This window comes from Gadus macrocephalus, chromosome 23 (assembly GCF_031168955.1).
Source record: "Gadus macrocephalus chromosome 23, ASM3116895v1".
NCBI classification, from domain to species: Eukaryota; Metazoa; Chordata; class Actinopteri; order Gadiformes; family Gadidae; genus Gadus; species Gadus macrocephalus.
The window spans coordinates 16009964-16030558 of record NC_082404.1 but is presented as its reverse complement, the minus strand read 5'-3'; the positions used below and the strand labels follow the sequence as shown (position 1 = coordinate 16030558).

The following is a 20595-nucleotide window of genomic DNA, read 5'->3' as shown; positions in this document are numbered from 1 at the left end:
TGTTTATGTCTTTAACATTTTCCGTAATTGAAAGACAAGTTATGCCAATTTTTCTAGATTTAAACGCTAATAATAGGCTTTAAAAAAAAGCCTGACTACATGTGAATGGTAGAATAAGAATAATAAAAAATAGTCAACTGTACTTATATAACATACAACTTATACTGTCATGGCAACAACGATATAAATATGTTGAGTTATTCTTGTAATTATTTAGGGTTGTGAATTTTTACTTTATGGCCTTAAATCTGTACATTAAATGTCTTTATTGTAGTTTTTTTTGTACTCTAATAAAGATCCTTGTGCTGTAAAGGTTTGCACATTGAGTAAAACTGACCTGAGAGTTTCCAGTGTACAGTGTGGACTCCCCAGTCCAGCAGAGAGCAGCTTCACTCCTGAATCCTGCAGATCATTGTTACTCAGGTCCAGCACTCTCAGACTAGAGGAGTTGGAGCTGAGAACTGAGGCCAGAGCTTCACAGCATCTCTCTGACAGATGACAGCTATTCAGCCTTCACACACAATAAATAGAACATGTTAGGAACCCTGATTTAATGTTTTAGACGACTTTTTCTGATAGTTAGCTATCAGAAACTTTTCTTTTCTGATAGTCATATAAAAATGAGGATACATTATTCTTCTATAAATTATATAGTGGTGATCACGGCCATGGTCACCGTGTCCGGGTGCCGCAAAGGATCCTGGGAGGCTCGGGGGCACCGCCACCAAGGGAGTCGTGTGTGTGTGTGTGTGTGTGTGTGTGTGTGTGTGTGTGTCTGTGTCTGTGTGTGTGTGTGTGTTTGTGTGTAAAAAAAAAGGCAACTCTCTGGGTCTTGCGCGTATTGTGTAACTGCTAACTAGTGGTGCCGAGATGATGCCTCATGAAACGTCAAAGCCTCGCAGCCAGATGAACCATCAAAGTGGTTCGACCTCGAAGCTTCAAATGAGTACGCTAGGGACACCTAGTGGTGAATGAAATTATGATGAAAGAAAGAGTTTCCTGTGATGATGTGATGTTTGCTTCGTACAACATCAAAACGTTTAAGAATAAAAGTCATTTCAGTGATACGTGTGAGTTTGCCGTTCATAAATATCTCCCGAGCTCATGGTAGAGAACAAATCATTTGACCTAGATTTTAAGTCATCCCGGGCAAAATAGATTGTCTCAGTAGCCTACTAATAATTGTAATAATAGAACTGCATGATGACTGAGAATGAGTGTGATTAATTACATAGCCATAAAAGTGATTTTGGAACCGATTTTGGAATCTTCTTTTTGTAAAAATGTGCCAATTGTGAACCCATATCGCGGAACAGCCCGAGATGAAGCCTCGAACGTCACACGCTACGTCATTTCGCCTATGTGAAACCTACTCGATACGGAGCTTCGCTGGGGGAGGAGCCGAGGTACTCGACACACGCCCCGATGCCTCGACGCAAACCATAACATCACTACTGCTAACCTGGGCCCCGTTTCCCAATAACGATGGATCCAAGCTTGTACGATCATTCTCACATGTCTCAAGGATTTTGCGAAGCTTCATAAATTTCTTTTGAGCGTTTCCTGAAACTGCTCTTAACATGAACGCGCGTGCATTGCTCTAACGACGTTTGTAGGCTTGAAACTGTCCACTGACACGGTGCTGAAATGGGCTCTGTAGGATGGGGAGACGCAGGCATTTCACAGGAAATTAGGTTCAAATATGACTCCATCAAGGCTAACAACAGAGTATCCTACGAATAAAATAGACTGCAATAATATGAATGCCGAAGATATTGCAACACAATTAATTAGCCCTGGGCTGACATATGCTTTGTCAGTCCTAATCTTGAATGCACTGTGCGTATATTTTTTTGAGGCATTTTCCCCCCTGAAACAATTTCATGTTACAAAAATCTAAAACAGCTTGTGTGACAACTACATTTATCTTAATATGCTGATTTCTGAAACATGCTTTGCTCAGCAAAGAGAGCAGACTTTATCTGATTCCTTATAATGTTTCATTGATGGCACACACTCTCTAGTCTAGAATCTTTAGTGTAAACATTAAAAATGCAACGTTCCATACATTCATTATCATTCAAAGGCAGAGGCTGGTCATTGACACACGGCTATTGCTGACCCGATTAGAAGAGCTAGGTCTACATCCTGCCCATATTGTTGGGCAGGATGATGTATAGACCTTTTTACGCTGCCAAGCCGGTTCAGTCGCAGCTTGGCATGTCCGGCGATTTCACCGTCTTATCTCAAGTTTCCTGTGTAAAACCGAGGGGGTCAAATCCCCCGTTCGTCACAGCGCGGGCTTTCTTTGTTCACTGGAGAAGGCGGGGCTGCGCCCAGAGTTTTGACCTCTTTAAAATAATTTGCATACTCCCAAATGTTTTATTTTTTTTATGAATGAAGTCACCCGCATGCAAAAATGAGTTCTCATCAGTGTAGGCTAAAAACGCGATTGGCTATTTACAAGTGCAAAAACGCCAACATATTCTTTATTTTGCTGACGAAATTAACTAAATTGGGGTGCTAGCTCAAGCAGGCAATTTACCTTGGGTAGTGTTAACGCGTGGATCGTGCCGTGAAAAAGGCGTGCATAAGATGGCATATTTGGCAGTGTAAAAACGCCTTATGATGGTGCTGGTAATGTAAGCGGGAAAGCATGCAGGGTTCAGGCACGCATCGCAGCAGTATCCCGCAGCAGTCTACGTTCACTGCAGAAACCACGCTCTCCATTGTGCACTCCACTAAGGTCAGGGATGTTCATTACTGTCTAGACACGGTCCAATTAATAATGAACTTCAACACAGCCTCACCGAAGCGCCTTCAGTGCTTTATCGCAAACAGTCGCAACAAAAAACGACTGCAGAAATTCTCCAACACCCGCTGGTCTCAGCATGATTAGTTTTCAGTATGTCTTCTGTCATTAATCAATACGAAGACCAACCACGATGGTTGAATTAAAATCAGAGGGAGATATTAAGTGCAGCTCGAAAGCGACCTCCCACACAGGACCAATGGAATCATTTGATTGTATTATATGCCTTGTCAGAGGGTTGCCTTGGGACGTGGCGTTTGATCGGTACATTTCGGCTGCGCATTTATTTTTGGAATTTTAAATTGCTGCAATAAATTATGTTGTTGTTGACTCCGTCTCGGTCTTTGCTTTTTAAATCTTACAGTAGTCTATGAGTAATATATTGGCGGTAACCACTGTTTTGGGGGTATCGCGAAATGGTGCCAGCTGGACATTCGGCGGTATTGGATGTGTTTTAATAAAACACATCCAATACCGCTGAATGTCCAGCAGGTGACTCCACTGAGGCTATAGTAACGATGCTCTTAGCACCCTAAGAGTACCCCTGTAGGCCTCGTTAGCTACGAGTGTTTTCCTGACGTTCGTTACGGAACGATGCTTTCGGGAAAAGGTGTGAAAACTGTACGATGCTCGTACGTCGAACTTCACGAACCACTTACGATGCTTCGGGAAACAGGGCCCTGGTCTCCCGTCGGGTCATTCCTGTGCTGCTCGCCACAATATAATAAGTCTACGTAGACCTATAATCTTAGATTGATGCAAATACTGTGGCTACATTTGTTTAAAGGGGACAGCACAGGAATGACCCGACGGGAGACCAAGTTTAAAGCAGTTACACAATACACCGCAAGAACACGCACGCACGCACGCGCGTGTGCTGCTCGCCAAAATATAATTAGTCTATGTAGACCTATAACCTTTGATTGATGCAAATACTGTGACTTCATTTGTTTAACTCCCACTCTCCCGCTAACAGGAGATTGTGGGAGGGAACTATTATTATATTTTGCGTATATAATTGAAAAGATGCAATGGTAACTCTTGGATAACTTTTCAACTTTTCATTTTCCCACATAAACAACAAGGTGTAATATGTCCAATGGCACCACTCTAATACATGTGGTCAAAGGTACTGAGTTATTATCTGATATAGTTTGACGTCATTTAGGTGTGATTCTCAAACCAGGGGACAGTAGTTAAAAGTCTTCTGAAACCGAACCTTGTGGTGTAACTGTTTGCATTTAGTAAAACTGACCTGAGAGTTTCCAGTGTACAGTGTGGACTCCCCAGTCCAGCAGAGAGCAGCTTCACTCCTGAATCCAGCAGACGATTGGAACTCAGGTCCAGCTCTCTCAGACTAGAGGAGTTGGAGCTGAGAACTGAGGCCAAAGCTTTACAGCATCTCTCTGACAGCTTACAGCTGTTCAGCCTTCACACAAAAAAACAGAACATGTTGAGAACCGTGATTAAATGTTTTATAAGACTTTTCTGATAGTTGAACAAATGATTATACATTAGATCTTTAAATGGTAGTTACATATTAGGTGTACAATTTTGGTACTAAGAAAAATGCTATAACAGAAAACTATCATAATATTACTTTTATAGAATTATGTATATAGTGTGTATCGTAAAACATGTTATAAGTATGTTGCATGTTATCATAACTTTTGTATTCTAGTATTATTTATATTCTATTGCATTGCAATACATCTTCTTAGTGCACCGTCAGAGATTAGGGATGGGAATCGAGAACCGGTTCTTGTTCAGAACCGGTTCCGAGTCAACCGATTCCTTGCAATCATTAGCAAGCCTGCTTAACGATTCCACTTATCGGTTCCGGTCGCGGCAAATGCGTCATGACGTCACACACACGCTGGTTTTGTTTTGGTTCAGAACGCAGCAAACATGGCGCCGCCGAGGAAGAATCGCATTGTGCGTTCACACCAAACGCGACGGGGCGACAAGATCCCATACAAAGTGAACGTAGAGACGCGTATGAGGGCGAAATTTTCGCGGGAGAATACCGGCGACAAGTTTTTGTCGTGATGACAGCCAATCAGCGTTCAACAGCGTGATAACTGAGTGACATGTGTAACGTAACAGCCAATCAGCGTTCAGCCGTCAAACTCAGTGCAGTGCAGTCCGGGGTGACTGCGGCATGGAGGAGAAAGTGATTGTTGCAGTTTGCGACTCACGGAGCTCTATATATAATAGTATATAATATATTATAATTGTATATATAATATCACGGCCAACAGCTCTGTCGCCTCCGGATGGCCGTAGCGCGGGGAGCTCTCATAGGGATTGGGCTTCTCGGGATTTGTTTACCGGCATTGCTATGGTTTCCGGTCTTGTGTGTTCCAACGGTTTAATAGGTAGGCCCATCTAATAAATCTCTGTCTAATCAATGCTTCATTTTGTTTATGTCAGTTGAATTTTGTTACAAGTTGAATGCAAATGAGCACTGTTAGCATTCCAAAAGGCACAAGCTCTTACTTGGCTGTTTTCAGTCTGTGTTTTTAGTTGTATGGCACATAATGATGGCATATATTTTTATATATTTTTTCGTCTAGACCAATTGATTTGAAAATGTACAATTTCCTAATGCTAGAAGCACTTCTGATCAGATATTAAAGAGATTTAATACAAACAAACACATTTATACTTATTTTCTCACCCAAAATCGGATCGATAAGCAGAATCGGAATCGTGAAATTCTTATAAATTCCCATCCCTATAAATTTACTACAACTTTTATATTCTAGTATTATGTATAGTGCTGTATTGTTAATGCATCTTATGAGTGAACCTACAGAGATGTTTTGGAGGCTTTGACCAATGGCAGGAGCCTCAGAAGACCCTCGTCAAAAGCAGAGTATTTCTTCAGATAAAACACGTCCAGCTGCTCTTCTGATGTCAGTACGATGAAGACCAAAGCTGACCACTGAGCAGAGGAGAGAGATTCTGTGGAGAGTCTTCCTGACGACAGGTACTGTTGGATCTCCTCCACTAGAGAACTGTCATTCAGCTCATTCAGACAGTGGAACAGGTTGATGCTTCTCTCTTGAGAGAGATCACCACCTATCTTCTCCTTGATGTAATGGACTATTTGGTTATTGAGTTGTGACCTCCTTCCTGCCTGCCCCGATGGAACGTTTTTTGTTAGATTGTCCAGTAATTTACTTCCTCTTGGTCCCAGCAGACCTTGTAGGAGCATCTGATTGGTCTCTAGAGAGAGGCCCAGGAGGAAGCGGAGGAACAAGTCCAGGTGCCCGTTCTCACTCTGTAAGGCCTTGTCCACAGCACTCTGGTAGAGGAGGAGGAGTTCAGCTTCCCTGGAGGTTGGATGTTCTTCTAAGAGCAGGTTGACACCAGTGCTGATGTAGGACAGAAAGACATAAAGGGCAGCCAGAAACTCCTGGATGCTCAGATGGACAAAGCAGAACATCCTGTCCTGGTGCAGGCCAAACTCCTCTTTAAATATCTGGGTGAACACTCCTGAGTACACTGAGGCTGCTCTGATATCGATGCCACACTCTGCCAAGTCTGCCTCGTAGAAGATCAGCTGGCCTTTCTCCAGCTGGTTGAAAGCCAGTTTCCCCAGAGAAACAATGATCTCCCTGCTGTCCAAACTCCAGTGTGGATCGGTTTCAGCTCTCCCATGATACTTCCTGTCCCCCTGTATGGACTGAACCCTCAGGAAGTGGCTGTACATCTGAGTCACGGTCTTGGGCACCTCTTCTCCTCTCTGGGATGTTTTGAAGAAGTCATCTAGAACTGTAGCAGTGATCCAACAGAAGACTGGGATGTGACACATGATGTGGAGGCTTCGAGATTTCTTGACGTGCGAGATGATTGTGCTGGCCAGTGTCCCCTCTCTGAATCTCTTCCTGAAGTACTCCTCCTTCTGTGGGTCGGTGAACCCTCTCACCTCGGTCACCATGTCAACACACTCAGCAGGGATCTGATTGGCTGCGGCAGGGCGTGTGGTTATCCAGATGTGGGCAGAGGGAAGCAGGACTCCCCTGATGATGTTTGTCAGCAGCACGTCTACTGAGGTCGGCTCGGTGACATCAGTCCAGATCGGGTTGTTCTGGAAGTCCAGAGGAAGTCGACACTCATCCAGACCATCCAAGATGAAGACTACTTGGTCATGGTCGTATCTGTAGATTTCTGATTCTTTGGTTTCAACAGAAAACTGATGAAGAAGTTTCAGTAAGCTAAACTCTTTCCCTTTCAATAAATTCAGCTCTCTGAAAGTGAGGAGAAATGTGAAGTCTATGTCGTGGTTGGCTTTGCCTTCGGCCCAGTCCAGAGTGAACTTGTGTGTTAAGAGAGTTTTACCAATGCCGGCCACTCCAGTTGTCATTATTGTTCTGATTGGTTTATCTTGTCCAGGTAAAGGTTTAAAGATGTCTTCACATCTGATTGGTGTTTCCTCATTGGCTGTTTTCCTGGATGCCTTTTCAATCAGTCTGACCTCATGTTCCATGTTGACCTCTCCACTGCCTCTCTCTGTGATGAAGAGCTCTGTGTAGATCTCATTCAGAGGTCTCTGCTCTCCTGCTCTAGCGATTCCCTCAAACACACAGTGGAACTTCTTCCTCAGATGAGCCTTGAGTTCATGTTGCCACTGGACCGCATCAGCTCCTAGATCCCAAACCAGAAGAAACATACCATTCATATTTCCAAGCAATATTACTGGTGTAAAGAATAAAGTATTATACAACTCTACTTTATATGGATCTTATAACTTCATTGGTAGTGCTGTTGTTGTTGAGTATCTGTGGTATCAGTGACTTGCTAACCTGATATGACAACATAGTGGTGCATCTCTTCCACTGAGTTATTCTGCTGTTCATCTGCAGTATAATGTTTAAAATTCTTCAAGCTGATACCCCAACAATAACCCTACATATTTGGATCAAACCATTCAACCTGATACCCCCACAATGACCCTACATATCTGGATCAAACCATTTAACCTAAAACCCCCACAATAACCCTAGCCTGGCTCCGCCCGCCTAAGTACTTCCGCTCAATTTCAATTTCCCTTCAGTAATACGTCTGCGGTATGTGGGTTTTCTCCGTCCAAGTTTTGTGCGTCCAATCAGCGAACAGAGGGAGTGGCTGAGAACAATGACGTGAAAGTCAGCTCTCGTTGACGGACATCTTCACGCACACTGTTTGGTTTGTTTACAGCCTGCGCGCAACGTAATTCCCGGCCAAACGTTAGCGATTGGTTATGGCAAATCCAGAGTGGCACTGGGCAGATCCAATAGTTTTTAACTTCAACAGACACCCGCCTTCAAGTGAGTTAACATTTGTCAATTGAGTAGGTCCAGACTCTCAGTGCAAATGAAATGATGTACAGTGTTTCCCCTAGGATGGAGTTGCAGCAGCGGAGGTGAAATGTTATGTTTTTCGCTCGCAATTTTTTTTGTGTGCTCGCAAAGCGCACCCTGCCGGGAGGATTCTATGTGTCTACTGGCAACATACATACAGTACATTTGTGCACATTAATGAGCAGGGGAAATAAGGAGAGATTGAACATATTACAAGTAGAATCTTTGAAAACATTATTTACATTTATTTAACAAAAAATATTTATATCAACAACCACCCTATACATTAAAATCCCATAACCCAAATACTACAACAATCGAAAAGGTCTGTGCCTCAAACCAATGCATCTTCCCACTCCCTCCCCCCATCACAAAGGTTGTAGTAGGAGCGTAAATAGGCCATGCCTCTATTGAACAAGTTTTTGGGCTCTAGAGTCAATAATGGCGACGCTACTGAAAATGTTGCTAAAAACAATGTATATTGACATTTTTGCTAAAAAGAAATTTCTTAGAAATAAGTAGAGATATATTTTTCAAAACATAAGGTTGCAGTGAGACCATAAAGAGCCCATGCATATGGAAAACGTTTTAGGGATCTAGAGTCAATAATGGCAACCAGGGGCGAGTCTAGGTTCTGACTTTTGGGGGGGCTCAACCCCAAGCAGCCACAGGGGTATATGAAGTATATAAAGTCCTGTGCAAGATTATTTTTTTTTTTCCACAACCTTTATTTTCTTAGTTACAATGCTGTTTAGGCCTGGGTAAAAAGATCGATTTAATCGATTTTGGATCGATTTCGTTTCAATTTCACGCTATCGATTCACAGGGCATGAGATTGATTATTATTTTTTTTTTTTTTGTAAATATGTTGAAAAAATATGAATTTAAGGAGTTTTATAATACTTGAATATTTTATCTGAAATGGTATAATCTTTACAATGGTTATATTTATATCTTTTAGGAAGATGGAGGCAGTTTTGTTTATAGTTGCCTGGATTGTCATTAATGTAGCCTACAAAATAAAAACATGTCTTTTGCAGTGTGTTGCATGGAGATAATTTCATTAATATAATGAATTAGGCAGGCCATCACGTTGAATAGAATGTAAAATCTTGCTAAGGATGTTAATTAACAGTCACAACTACAAGATTTTAGTCACAATTAATGATTTTAGTGATGAATTAATGATGATAGCCTATAAAGAATATTTCCTTACAACTTAAGAAAATTATCATTCAATCTAGGAGCAGATGGAACCGATTCGGATTGAATCGAATCGTGATTAATCGATTTAAAGCCTTCAGAATCGAAATCGAATCGATTCAGGAACTTGGCCATGATACCCAGCCCTAATGCTGTTGTATGTATAAGCCGATAGCTGGCAGTGTCAGCTAAATAATGCAGTTCTGAACCACTTAAGTGATGAAATGAAAAAAGACTGTTTGGATGAAGGAATAATCAATGGTTGTGAACTCGATTAACAAAATTGAGGTATATTTAATTTATTTTGTGTAAGTTTCACTCAAGAATGACCATATTTTCCTGAATATGTTACTGAAACAACATGATGTCGCCTCACTTTCATGGACCCATACAATTTATAAATTGTATCAACATCAGTGGCGTCTTTGCATTAGGGGCCAGTGGGGCACGGCCCCACCAGAGAACGCTGCCGTGCAGGGCACGATTATACTTTTCTTTTTTTTTTCAAAAATGTCATTGAGCATAAGTTAATAATACATTAATTGTTAATAATTAATTACATGTCCGCAGTTTTAATTTGATGAACGCAATTGTTGTAGTGTAGTAGTTGTGTGTGAAATAGTTCGTTGCTCCGTCTCGTCTGTTCCGCTCGGTGGGGCCCAGCCGAGATGGCCCTGTCTGCTGCAGTGTAGAAAACTGGTGCTGTTGCGCGAGTAAGCGTGTGCGCAGCGCCCGCTTCTGTTTCGGCGGTGGGACCAGAAGTTTAGTGCCCCAAAGCTCTTCTCATTGGCTGATTTGTAGAAAGGGCGGGGTTTACGGCGGGAGCCGATCAGATCTTGCTAGCTAGCTAACGTAGTTACTGTTACAGTTAGAGTTACTGTTACAGTAAATAACAACAAATGGACGTTTCATTCATTAAATGATGAATCGTGTTGAGTATCTGTCTCATGTGAGATTTAGCACTTGAACAGAAGTTGGAGATAAAACGTTTGGGACCACATCGCCCGACGGATTTAATCATTATTCAAGAGGGAAAGGACAAGAATAGATCGTTCAACCAGGAGTGGTTCAAGCGGAAAAAAATGCTTGTGTTTCACCTCAGCCACACAAAGGAGACCAGACAGCACTGTCCTTAAAGCACAGGTAATTACCATCTTAGCCCAAACTTACTTAAACTTTCACCCAGGATTATCCAGGTCTGAATAGGCAACCACTCTATCAGGCTAGATTCATTGTTAATTGTACAGTATGGTGGCCTGCAAACTTAATACAACTTAAACCATACTTCTTCTTTTTTTGGTATATTGTGAGTGGTGGCTTTGTATATTGATTGCTGTGTAAAGGGTGTGCGCCGTTGTGTTTTTATTGTTGCCACGTTGTTGTTTTCTTGAGTTTTGATATTGTGAGATCTTGAACGCTGCCATTTGATGGTGCTATTGCTATAATAGCCTAATATATATCGTCAGATTCGCGTTTGAGTGAGGGCATTATTCAGCTGCAATTTTGGTCCCCTCTGTCACTTGCTACTGTTTTTGTTGTGATGGTAGTAATATGTGGTATTTCTGGATTGCGTTATAATATTTTCCTGCATGGGCCCCACCAGAGTTTCCAAACCAAAATCGCCACTGATCAACATACATTTTTATAAAACTTCTGATGCAAAAAAAATCAACAAGTGCAACATGTACTAGTCGAATACTATGAGAAACAGACCACTATTTCGGGAGCACTAAACTAGGTTGTCTCACCTTCAGGGACCCATACATTTTTATAAAACTTCTGATGCCAAAAAATCTTGTTGTTCTGAAGAAAAAAAAAGGGTGCTAATTTTCAGTTTAAAAATAACTGCTGGCATTATTTTATCAGCTGAGGGCGTTTTCATTGCCATAACAACGTGAGCTAATCAACAAGTACAACATGTTCTAGACCAGTGGTTCTCAATAATTTTTCTTTCATTCCCCCCCTTATCACGCCCTCCCTGAATTGAAATAGCCTACTATTGAGAACCTGCTAATATTTATTTATTTAGATTAATAAAATTAACGGAGACAACATCTGCAACAACTTAAAACTATTTCCAACTTCAGTTTATTAACTCAAATTGTAACATTTAAACAAGACTGCTAAGTCTGTGTGAATCTCAAAACAGAGAAACAAGAGCAAATGATTCACTGGGGTTTGCATTTAATTATAATATTTTTAAAAAGTAAACATTGGTCACTTGTCAGCTTCATCAGCTTATTCCCTTTCAAAAAAAATAATATATGTTCATCTTTCAAGCATGAATAAAGACACCAAGTCCCTCTGTCATGACTTTGTGAGATAAAAATTCTTGTAAAACTTCTGACCCTTGGTCTTATGTTTATTTAAAATAAAATAAGTAACCTATTCAAATAAATAAATAAATACATAAGACACCAAGTCCCCTCTGCCGCTCACGCCCCCCCCTGACACTTTTAATCAGCTGAGAGCGTTTGCCTGAGTCTCATAGTATTAGAACATGTGGTACTTGTTGATTAGCTCACGTTGTTATGGCAATGAATACGCCCTCAGCTGATAAACTAATGCCAGCATTTTTTTTCAACAGAAAATTAGCACCCATATCAACAAATATTTGATATTTTTCTGCTCCTTGCACCTAATCATGCTTATCATGCTACGCAGCATTACAAGGCTCTGCTGACTAAAACATGAAGCAATTCAAGAAGAAGCATATATAGAATCGTCTTGTGGTCAACTGTCATTTAATAGACATCTGACAGATTATGTCAAGGTTTTAAAATTATAGTATTATTATTACCAGGTCATGTTATAACACAGCTGGAAATCGTGGATTTTCTGATAAAGACTAGCTAAACTCTTTGACGGACAAAACAGCAGAAACTATGTTAGGTGCGCTCGTGCTGCATTTTTGGTTTTGTCAAACAGGAGACGCCCACCCACTAATCCGAGGTTAGAGATTCCTGAAGGAAGGTTGCGCTCGATTTCACTAGCCCATTTGAGCCGGTTCATTAGTGTACAGCATCCATCCTCTCATTGCTTGTGTAAAAAAAACCGGTAGAATATTAGATTTGAGGACGAAACGATAGGGTGGGCTAAGGCAAGTTTTTTTTCAAAAAGGTCTAGCTTCGCCACTGATGGCAACGCTATTGAAATTGTTCCTAAATAAAAAACCTTAAAAGATAAGAGATATATTTTTCAAAAATTAAAGGTTGTAGTAGGACCATGAAGAGGCCATGCCTCTATGGAACAAGTTTTGGGGCTCTAGAGTCAATAATGGCGACGCTATTGAAATTTTACCATTGTGGTCGTTTTCAGTTTTGCACTTTGCAGACGGTCCCTAAGCTCGCGGCTGAAAGCCAACTGCTCGTAGAAGCCAGTGCAATTCACCGTTCGCTAAAGACGTCTCGTTTGGATCAAACAAGCACCTAGCAGCGGCGTACCGCCGCTGCTAGGTGCATATAGGGGAAACACTGAAGTACGAGAGTCTGGTAGGACCAGGCTAACAAAAACCCTACATATCTGGATGAAACCATTTAACCTATATTTGAGTATCTTACCACTCCCCAGCTTGTCGGCCAGTTCCTCCTGGTTCATCTCCATCAGGCAGAGCTTTGTGATGTCTACCACTCCCGCTATGGCGCGCCTCCTCCGCTCCTCGTTCTTACCATCCTCCTCCTCCTTCTCCCTCTGACTCTCTGAGCATTGTGAGTAATCTGAGAAGAGATCCCTCCAGAGCTTCTTCAGCTCCTTGTCTAGAAAAGCGTGTGCGTTCTCCTCAGCCCTCTGAAACAGAACAAACATCAAGGAGAACTTTACTTTAACTAACTGAGGTCATAAGAAGCATCTGTCCTAGATTAACGTCTCCCTGGTCTAAAGAGGGAAAACTGGAGACTATAAGCTCCACAAGAGATGCTTTTATTGCCCATGTAGAGCCAGGGGCACCACTAGAGATTGTGGGCCTTTTCAAATAATAGATTGGGCCTCCAACCTAGACCACCCACCATCCTAGAAAATCCATTTGACCACCCAAGATTGATATACTTAGAGTGCACTCACACTAGGCCATCTGGCCGTGGCCGTTGGCCGTTTTCACACCTAACCGTGCTCAAATGGCCCCATTGTTCTCTGGCCTGCACTCACACTAGGCCATCTGGCCGTGGCCGTTGGCCGTCACAACTGTGGCCTGGCCACGGTAGGCTCTTGTACATACGTCATCACGTCGTAAGTAACACATCATCACCAAGCGTCCGCTGCATGGACCATAATAAAGTCTGCCGCCAGTCAGAGTTTTAACAACAATGGACAACAACACAGAGAACACAGTTCACACTTTGCTGAGTCTGTTGCTTATTTGGATATATGTTTACCGTTTAATGGGAAAGAAGGCTCGTCGTCTTTATTATGTCCGTGGTCGTTGCATGGACTATACGTCATCCAGCTCAGGTTGCGTAGCCGTGCGTGTGTCGGCTCATTAGCATCTGTACCGTAGCGGCCCGTACCGTAGCAGCACACCTCTTCCAAGTGGCCAAATTGGCCTGGCCTGGCCAGACTGGCCACACTCACACTGGCAGATTTGAGCACGGTTAGGTGTGAAAACGGCCACGGCCACGGCCAGATGGCCTAGTGTGAGTGCACCCTAATTCTAGTGTAGCCTGTAGCTAATTACCCAATACTTAGCCTGCTGTCATTGACCATTGATGCATGAATGTCAGAGGTACATCGCTCATTACTGTTGCTGTTCTGGCAAAAGGCTTTCCTCTTGAGAAATTCATGAAATTCAGTGGTGTTTTACATTTTGGTCAATTTGTTCCCAAAGTTTTTCAGATGCCAGTAATGTCAGAACAGGACAGAAAAGACACAGAGTGTCTTCATACTCTGCTATTACTTTTCACCACTAGGGGTCAGTATTCACTAGGGCTGTAACGATACACAAACTCACGATTCGGTTTGTATCACAATTTTTGACCCACGGTTCGATACATCCCACGATTTTTTTAAATTTAAAAAGCATTGTATTTAAACAACACTTATATACCAATTAACTTAATGTAACATTTAATAACAAATAATTTGGAACACTGAACAGATTTGAAAAGAAAGAATACTATACAAGTATAGCTAAATTAATAAATAAATAACCAAAGATTGCAGTTGGAGGATGCTTTTTGCTGGTAGGCAAAAACCCTCAACTGTTTGGTTGGTTTAGTCAAATATCCTTATTAGCGCTTCTTATTAGGCTATGTAGCTTAAATAATGACATAATCAGGTTTGATAGCCTATCTTTCAATAGATGTGGAAAAACATGAACGTCTAACATGAACGACGCAATAACGAGGCATAGTGTTACGAGTAGCGTACGTGTGTGCGCGAGAATGGCAGTGTGCGTATGCGTGTGTGAGTGACGTCAGCGAGTGAGTGGACGAGCGAGGAGAGCGAGCGGTAGCGCGTCTGTCTAGTGAAGAAGCGAACGAGTCCGGTAGAATAAAGTACCCATCCTGTCAATAATCGGTGGTCGCTTCATTCCGACCTATAAGCAGACAAACTGCCGGTCAAATCACATAAAACAATAGAGAAAGGGATCACACAGACCATTTTTTTCGCGCTTGGCCCACTCTGGATAAGTGTCGTTCATATCGCATATGAGGACTTCGACGGCTGACGAGAAATGCAATCCTCCGTAGCCACGTAGAGCTGTCATCACAGAGAGGGCATCTCATCGCATACTTACGACATCGATAGGAGGGGGCGCTGGCAGCAGACTATTATTTAGACAAATTATTAGCAAATTTCAATCGGACAATTTGACCGGAGAGTTAGAAAGGGCATATCGCGCTTCTGCCTTCTCACACCGCGAGACAGGTTCATGGCTTTGAGTGTCGCGATTTCGGTTTCGATACGCGTATCGTTACAGCCCTAGTATTCACAGACCTACCCTGGCTGTATAGTTGATAAGTAGAAGAAATTTTGTGTAGACCTCAGTAAACAGTTTCCCGGTTCATCCACCTGTCTACCTCTTTCATTGATTCATATTTATGAATTTCATGTTTGATGAAGAACTATTTGATTAATATAAGATTATATGATTCACTAGGTAGCTCTGTGATAATGGGCACCACAGGAAGGTGAATAAATAAAAACCTTTATTCGTATAAACTGGGTGACCCTTTCCTCCCCCTCAGGTTTCTGTTTCTGATACCCCGACTTCTACCTCAACGACGACGTGTCAAACTACTGACAGTCTGTTCTGCTTGTAAGCTCACCGAGTGGAAGACTGTGCTGAAAACTGGATCAACGCAAGACTGAACCATGCAATAAAGAGAGAGAGGTGGAATATGTAGACTATACAACCCCCCCCCCCCCCCCCACCCCTTAGGTCACCCCTGTCTAGAGCTGAAGTCAAAGGTAGTTTTTCATTGACACACCTTGATCAGCTCTGTTTGATTCTGCTGTACAGACTGAGCACTGGTAACCTTTGACCTCTCCTGGGGACGCCTGTGGAGAGAACGCACACACACACACACACACACACACACACACACACACACACACACACACACACACACACACACACACACACACACACACACACACACACTATCTTTTTAATAAAAATATTTCCTGAATTGTAAATATTAGTTAGTAAAACTACTAGTTTGTTGGAAACTCCTACCTCTCCTCTCTTGAAGGGCGTCCATCTTTAAGGTCAGGAGGACGATCCAGAGACCGGTCGCTCTTCAAGGAGACACAGCTGGGTCCAGGGGAGTCTGCTCTCTCCTTCTGGACTCTTATAGAAAAACAAGAACCAGGATTAAAGGATGTCTGATAGATATAGTTGTATAATATCTGATAAATCCTCACCTCTTCTTAATAGACTGATTTCCATCTCTAAAGTAAGGAGGATCATCCATAGACCAGTCGCTCTTCAAGGAGACACAGCTGGGTCCAGGGGAGTCTGCTCTCTCCCACTGCTCTGGGCTTCAACACAACACACACACAGCTTTTACTAAGACTGATGATGGAGTCATGAGATATCAGTGCTGAGCTCTGAGAAGGACAACAGTCACAGACAGAGAGATCCTCTTCCTACCTCTTAGCTTTGCTCTGGCGGCAATGTTCCCCAGACAGAGTGGTTTTAGAGGTAGGAGCCCCCTCCTCTCTCTCCTCATCCATAGTAGACTGGAGACCTGGACACAAACACAATGCCATATTGTTTCTCTGGATTCTCTTTAAGTACCAAACATGAAATGACTTCAGTGAAGACTTCCTATCCTCCTCCTGTCTGTCATACACACACTACCAGTCCCTCTGTCTAGAACTACACACTCTATCACAACCTATGTCTAGATCACAAACTCTATCACTCACTCTGTCTAGAGCTACACTCTAAATCACTCTCTATGATCTTCTAGATCACACACACACACACACACACACACACACACACACACACACACACACACACACACACACACACACACACACACACACACACACACACACACACACACACACACACACACACACACACACACACACACACACACGTCCTTAGGGGGGTAAATTAGTACGATTCCAGGGGCGCAGCACTGACGGGTGCGCCCCAGAGGACACTGGTGGTATTATTAAAAGTATATGCAAAAAAAAAAAGAAAAAGTTATATTTTTCGGATTAAATCATCAAATTAAGGTGGTTTGTTTCCTTGTTTTGTTGTGGTTTGTTTCTCCATTTTTACAAAATCATTAGAAAGTCTTCACCCTATTATCACCCCTCTCATTTGTCATTATTTGGTACAGCCCAAGTCTTACGCTACTGCAGAGCAAAGTAGCAGCCAGGCAGATCGTTGTGAAGCAAGTCTAAAGTCAGTTTGTGTGTATCCCGGTCGGTGAAATTAAGAAGTCAGGTTATCAGGGGAGGAAAGAGAGAGAGGAAAGAGCCCAAAGCGGTCGACAGTTCGTCACCCAGTTTTTTACCAAGAAAGGTATATTCCTTCCTCTACACTTTCCCAACAACCTGATAAAAAGCCTAGCCTAGCAGCTAGCGCTACTGTAGCTAAAAATAATTACAGCCTGCACTGATGATAAAACTGATAAGATTGTTTGCATTACCATTCACATGATATAATCCAATAGCCTACCTATCTACAAAAAGCCTACATTATTTTTACAAATCGAGCAGACTATTTAATATCTCCCGTATGCAGGCGTTGCCAAGCAACGTGGCCATAGCGTCTTCATAGGGTCAACGTCTTTCCAAGGTGTAAATTAACACTTTTTAACCTACACCCTCCAGCCAATCAGAATCGAGTATTCACCCAGACCATGGTATAATTAAGCAATAGATCACGCCGGGCTGTGGTATGTGCTCATTATACCACTGTTAAGGGGCGTTGTCCGGCCCCGACGCGTAGCGGAGGGCCGGCGACCCCCTTCACAGTGGTATAATGAGCACATGCCACTGACTGAAGTGATCTATTGCTTTTATACAACGGTTACTGTTATGGCGAAACGAAATTCATAGACACACTACATTTAAAAAGAAACCAAGAAAGTCAAAATAGCCGTTTAATTAAAGAATACAAAAAAGTAGTCCGTCCTGGCTGCCGCTATGCATCGACGGTCGCTATGCAACACACTTTTGCGTCCCTCCGAGAGAAGGCTCCGATAGAGCGGTTCGCCGGCAATTTATCCTATGGAGCAGTTCAATCGCCGTGTGCCTAAGCTTTCGTTAGTCTCTCCATCGCCTTGCTCACTCCAGGAGTAACAACATTTACACGCTCTCCATCATCCAACATATGTTTTACTTAGTAACTGTTTCTACTTCCAGGCGCGGAGTGATATGCAAACTTTCACAAAATGATCGGGCGTCATAGCAGTTATGTATACGCTCATTATACAACAGTTGGGAACCAATCAGATCGCTGGATATAGGTCCCCCGTTGTATAAATGGAGATAATGCAATGATTAACATTCCATACTGCTTGCCAGCATGATAATAACATTTATGTAAACGGATTTTGAATATTTTGATTGGCTGCATTACAATATTAGCAGACATTAAACTAAGGATACTTACATTTTAGCTGACTTTTACATTTTAAGTCAGCTAAAATTACAAGTAGTCTACCCTTAGATTAATAGCTGCTATTTATTGTAGGCTAATGCAGCAAATGAAAACATACAAATACATATTTAGTCATGCCCAGCTCAATCCAATCAAATAGACTGTTGACAACATTGTTTAATATGTTCAGATAATTATGAGACATATTCTGAATTATACAATGTATCTTAGAGTCAGGGCCCTCTTCAAGCCATGATGATCCCACAGAAGAAACCAGTGAGGTTGAAATAGAAGAAGGGGAGAAGGAGGACAGTCTAAGTAGAAGCAGCACTGTCTCAGTCTATTAGCCTATTTCTGTCTATAGTAACTACAACCCAGGTAAATGTGTAACTAAATACTAACTAACTATCTAGTGTACAAAGTAGCCTAGGTAAGTAGGTAAGTTTATCATGTTGTTATACAGTTGTTATTCGTTTTTGACTACCCAACTTTGACCCAGTCTAACCCAATATTTAATGATTATAAAATGTGAGGGGGGGGGGGGCAACTGAATTCTGTCAGGGGGGCCAGAATTCCTAGGGACGTCCCTGCACACACAAACACTCTCTCTATCACTATGCCCTTAAGATCGACAGTTCCAAGCCATCAATTATTAACTAATGTTACCGATGAAACTCTGACCGAACTGACCTCCCTGCAGAATAAAAGTCCACAATACAAACAAACTTTTCTGTCCCGTTCCCGTACCAGAGGATCCGTACATAATCGCCCTCAACACGGTGAAACTAGTTACTGATGTTCTGACACATATTCCTTCATTAAACCTATTTTACACCACAAACATGGAAACAATGAGCTTGGACTGGAAACAGAGTCATTTAGTAAGAATAAATTAATATAGTGAGAATACATCTCGTAAGAAAACAAGAATTCAGGAAACGGTACCTTATCTTTTCCGTGACGAATCGTGTGCTGCCCGTGTTGAATGAAAATATAGAAGCACAAATGCAAGGAAAGGAGGGAATAAAGAGATTTAGGTGTTCACCAAATAACAGAGAAGTGTTTAGAAGCGAGACAGAACATTTCAGGGCGTTTGCCTGAGTCTAACATGTTCTAATGCTCTAGTATTAGAACATGTGGTACTTGTTGATTAGCTCACGTTGTTATTGCAATGAATACGCCCTCAGCTGATTAACTAATGCCAGCGTTTTTTTTCAACTGAAAATTAGCCCCCATGTCAACTTTTTCTGCTCCTTGCTCCTTATCATGCTTATCATGCTACTCAGCATTACAAGGCTCTGCCGACTAAAACATGAAGCAATTCAAGAAGAGGCATAGATAGAATCGCCTTGTGCTCAACTGTCTTTTAATACATCTGACAGATTATGTCAAGGTTTTAAAATCATTAGTATTATTATTACCAGGTCATGTTATAACACAGCCGGAAATCGTGGATTTTCAGATAAAGACTAGCTAGCCTCTTTGACAGACAAAACAGCAGAAACTATGTTAGGTGCGCTCGTGCTGTATTTTTGTTTTTGTCAAACAAGAGACGCCCACCCACCAATCAGAGGGTAGAGATTCCTGCAGGAAGGTTGCGCTCGATTTCACTAGCCCATTTAAGCCTGTTCATTACAGCATCCATCCTCACATTGCTTGTGTAAATGAGGAAACGATAGGGTGGGCTAAGGCAAGTTTTGGGTGGGCTTGAGCACACCCAAAAAAGGTCTAGCTTCGCCACTGCCGACTGTGTCATGCCTACACCCAATCAACTTCTCATTCAGTGTAAATGAAGACACTAGAAACACTGCCCTCTAGTGGTCGTACTTGGTTATAGCAAAAACAACCTTTTATTGATTACATCAAATACAGAACGGAACTTTGACAAGTTTAATCGAGGAGAATAATCAAACAAACCAAACAAAAGCAGAATCAACAGTATCCATTAGGAGCCCAGTTAGGGGCCCTTGAAGGAGCAGTGTGTGTGTGGGGGGGGCCAAACCATCCTGAACAGAGGTCAGTCAGCCCTCCGGGTTTTGAGCAGCCCCTCTGCTGTGAGGGAGAGCCCCCCAGGACTAAAGAGAAGGCCCAGCGTTTAGGAGCCCTCTGCTGTGAGGGAGAGCCCCCCAGGACTAAAGTGAAGGCCCAGCGTTTAGGAGCCCTCTGCT

At 42.3% G+C, this 20595-nt stretch overlaps 1 protein-coding gene across 2 annotated transcripts in view; it reads right to left on the bottom strand.

Annotated features, from left to right (window-relative positions):
• Positions 1-19739, bottom strand: part of LOC132452743 (NACHT, LRR and PYD domains-containing protein 12-like) — a 30794-nt gene extending 11055 nt beyond the window's left edge. Inside the window, exons 1-9 of one of the 2 annotated variants that reach the window (XM_060045516.1) lie at positions 19373-19739; positions 16454-16550; positions 16225-16341; positions 16037-16153; positions 15789-15858; positions 12924-13149; positions 5629-7465; positions 4068-4241; positions 338-511 (exon numbers count right to left, since the gene is read on the bottom strand). In XM_060045516.1, coding sequence (XP_059901499.1) covers positions 338-511; positions 4068-4241; positions 5629-7465; positions 12924-13149; positions 15789-15858; positions 16037-16153; positions 16225-16341; positions 16454-16536 — 2798 coding nt within the window. In that variant the 5' untranslated portion in view covers positions 16537-16550; positions 19373-19739. The remainder of the gene's footprint in view (positions 1-337; positions 512-4067; positions 4242-5628; positions 7466-12923; positions 13150-15788; positions 15859-16036; positions 16154-16224; positions 16342-16453; positions 16551-19372) is intronic. The other variant, XM_060045517.1, reaches the window with a different exon arrangement.
• Between the last annotated feature and the right edge of the window lie 856 nt (positions 19740-20595).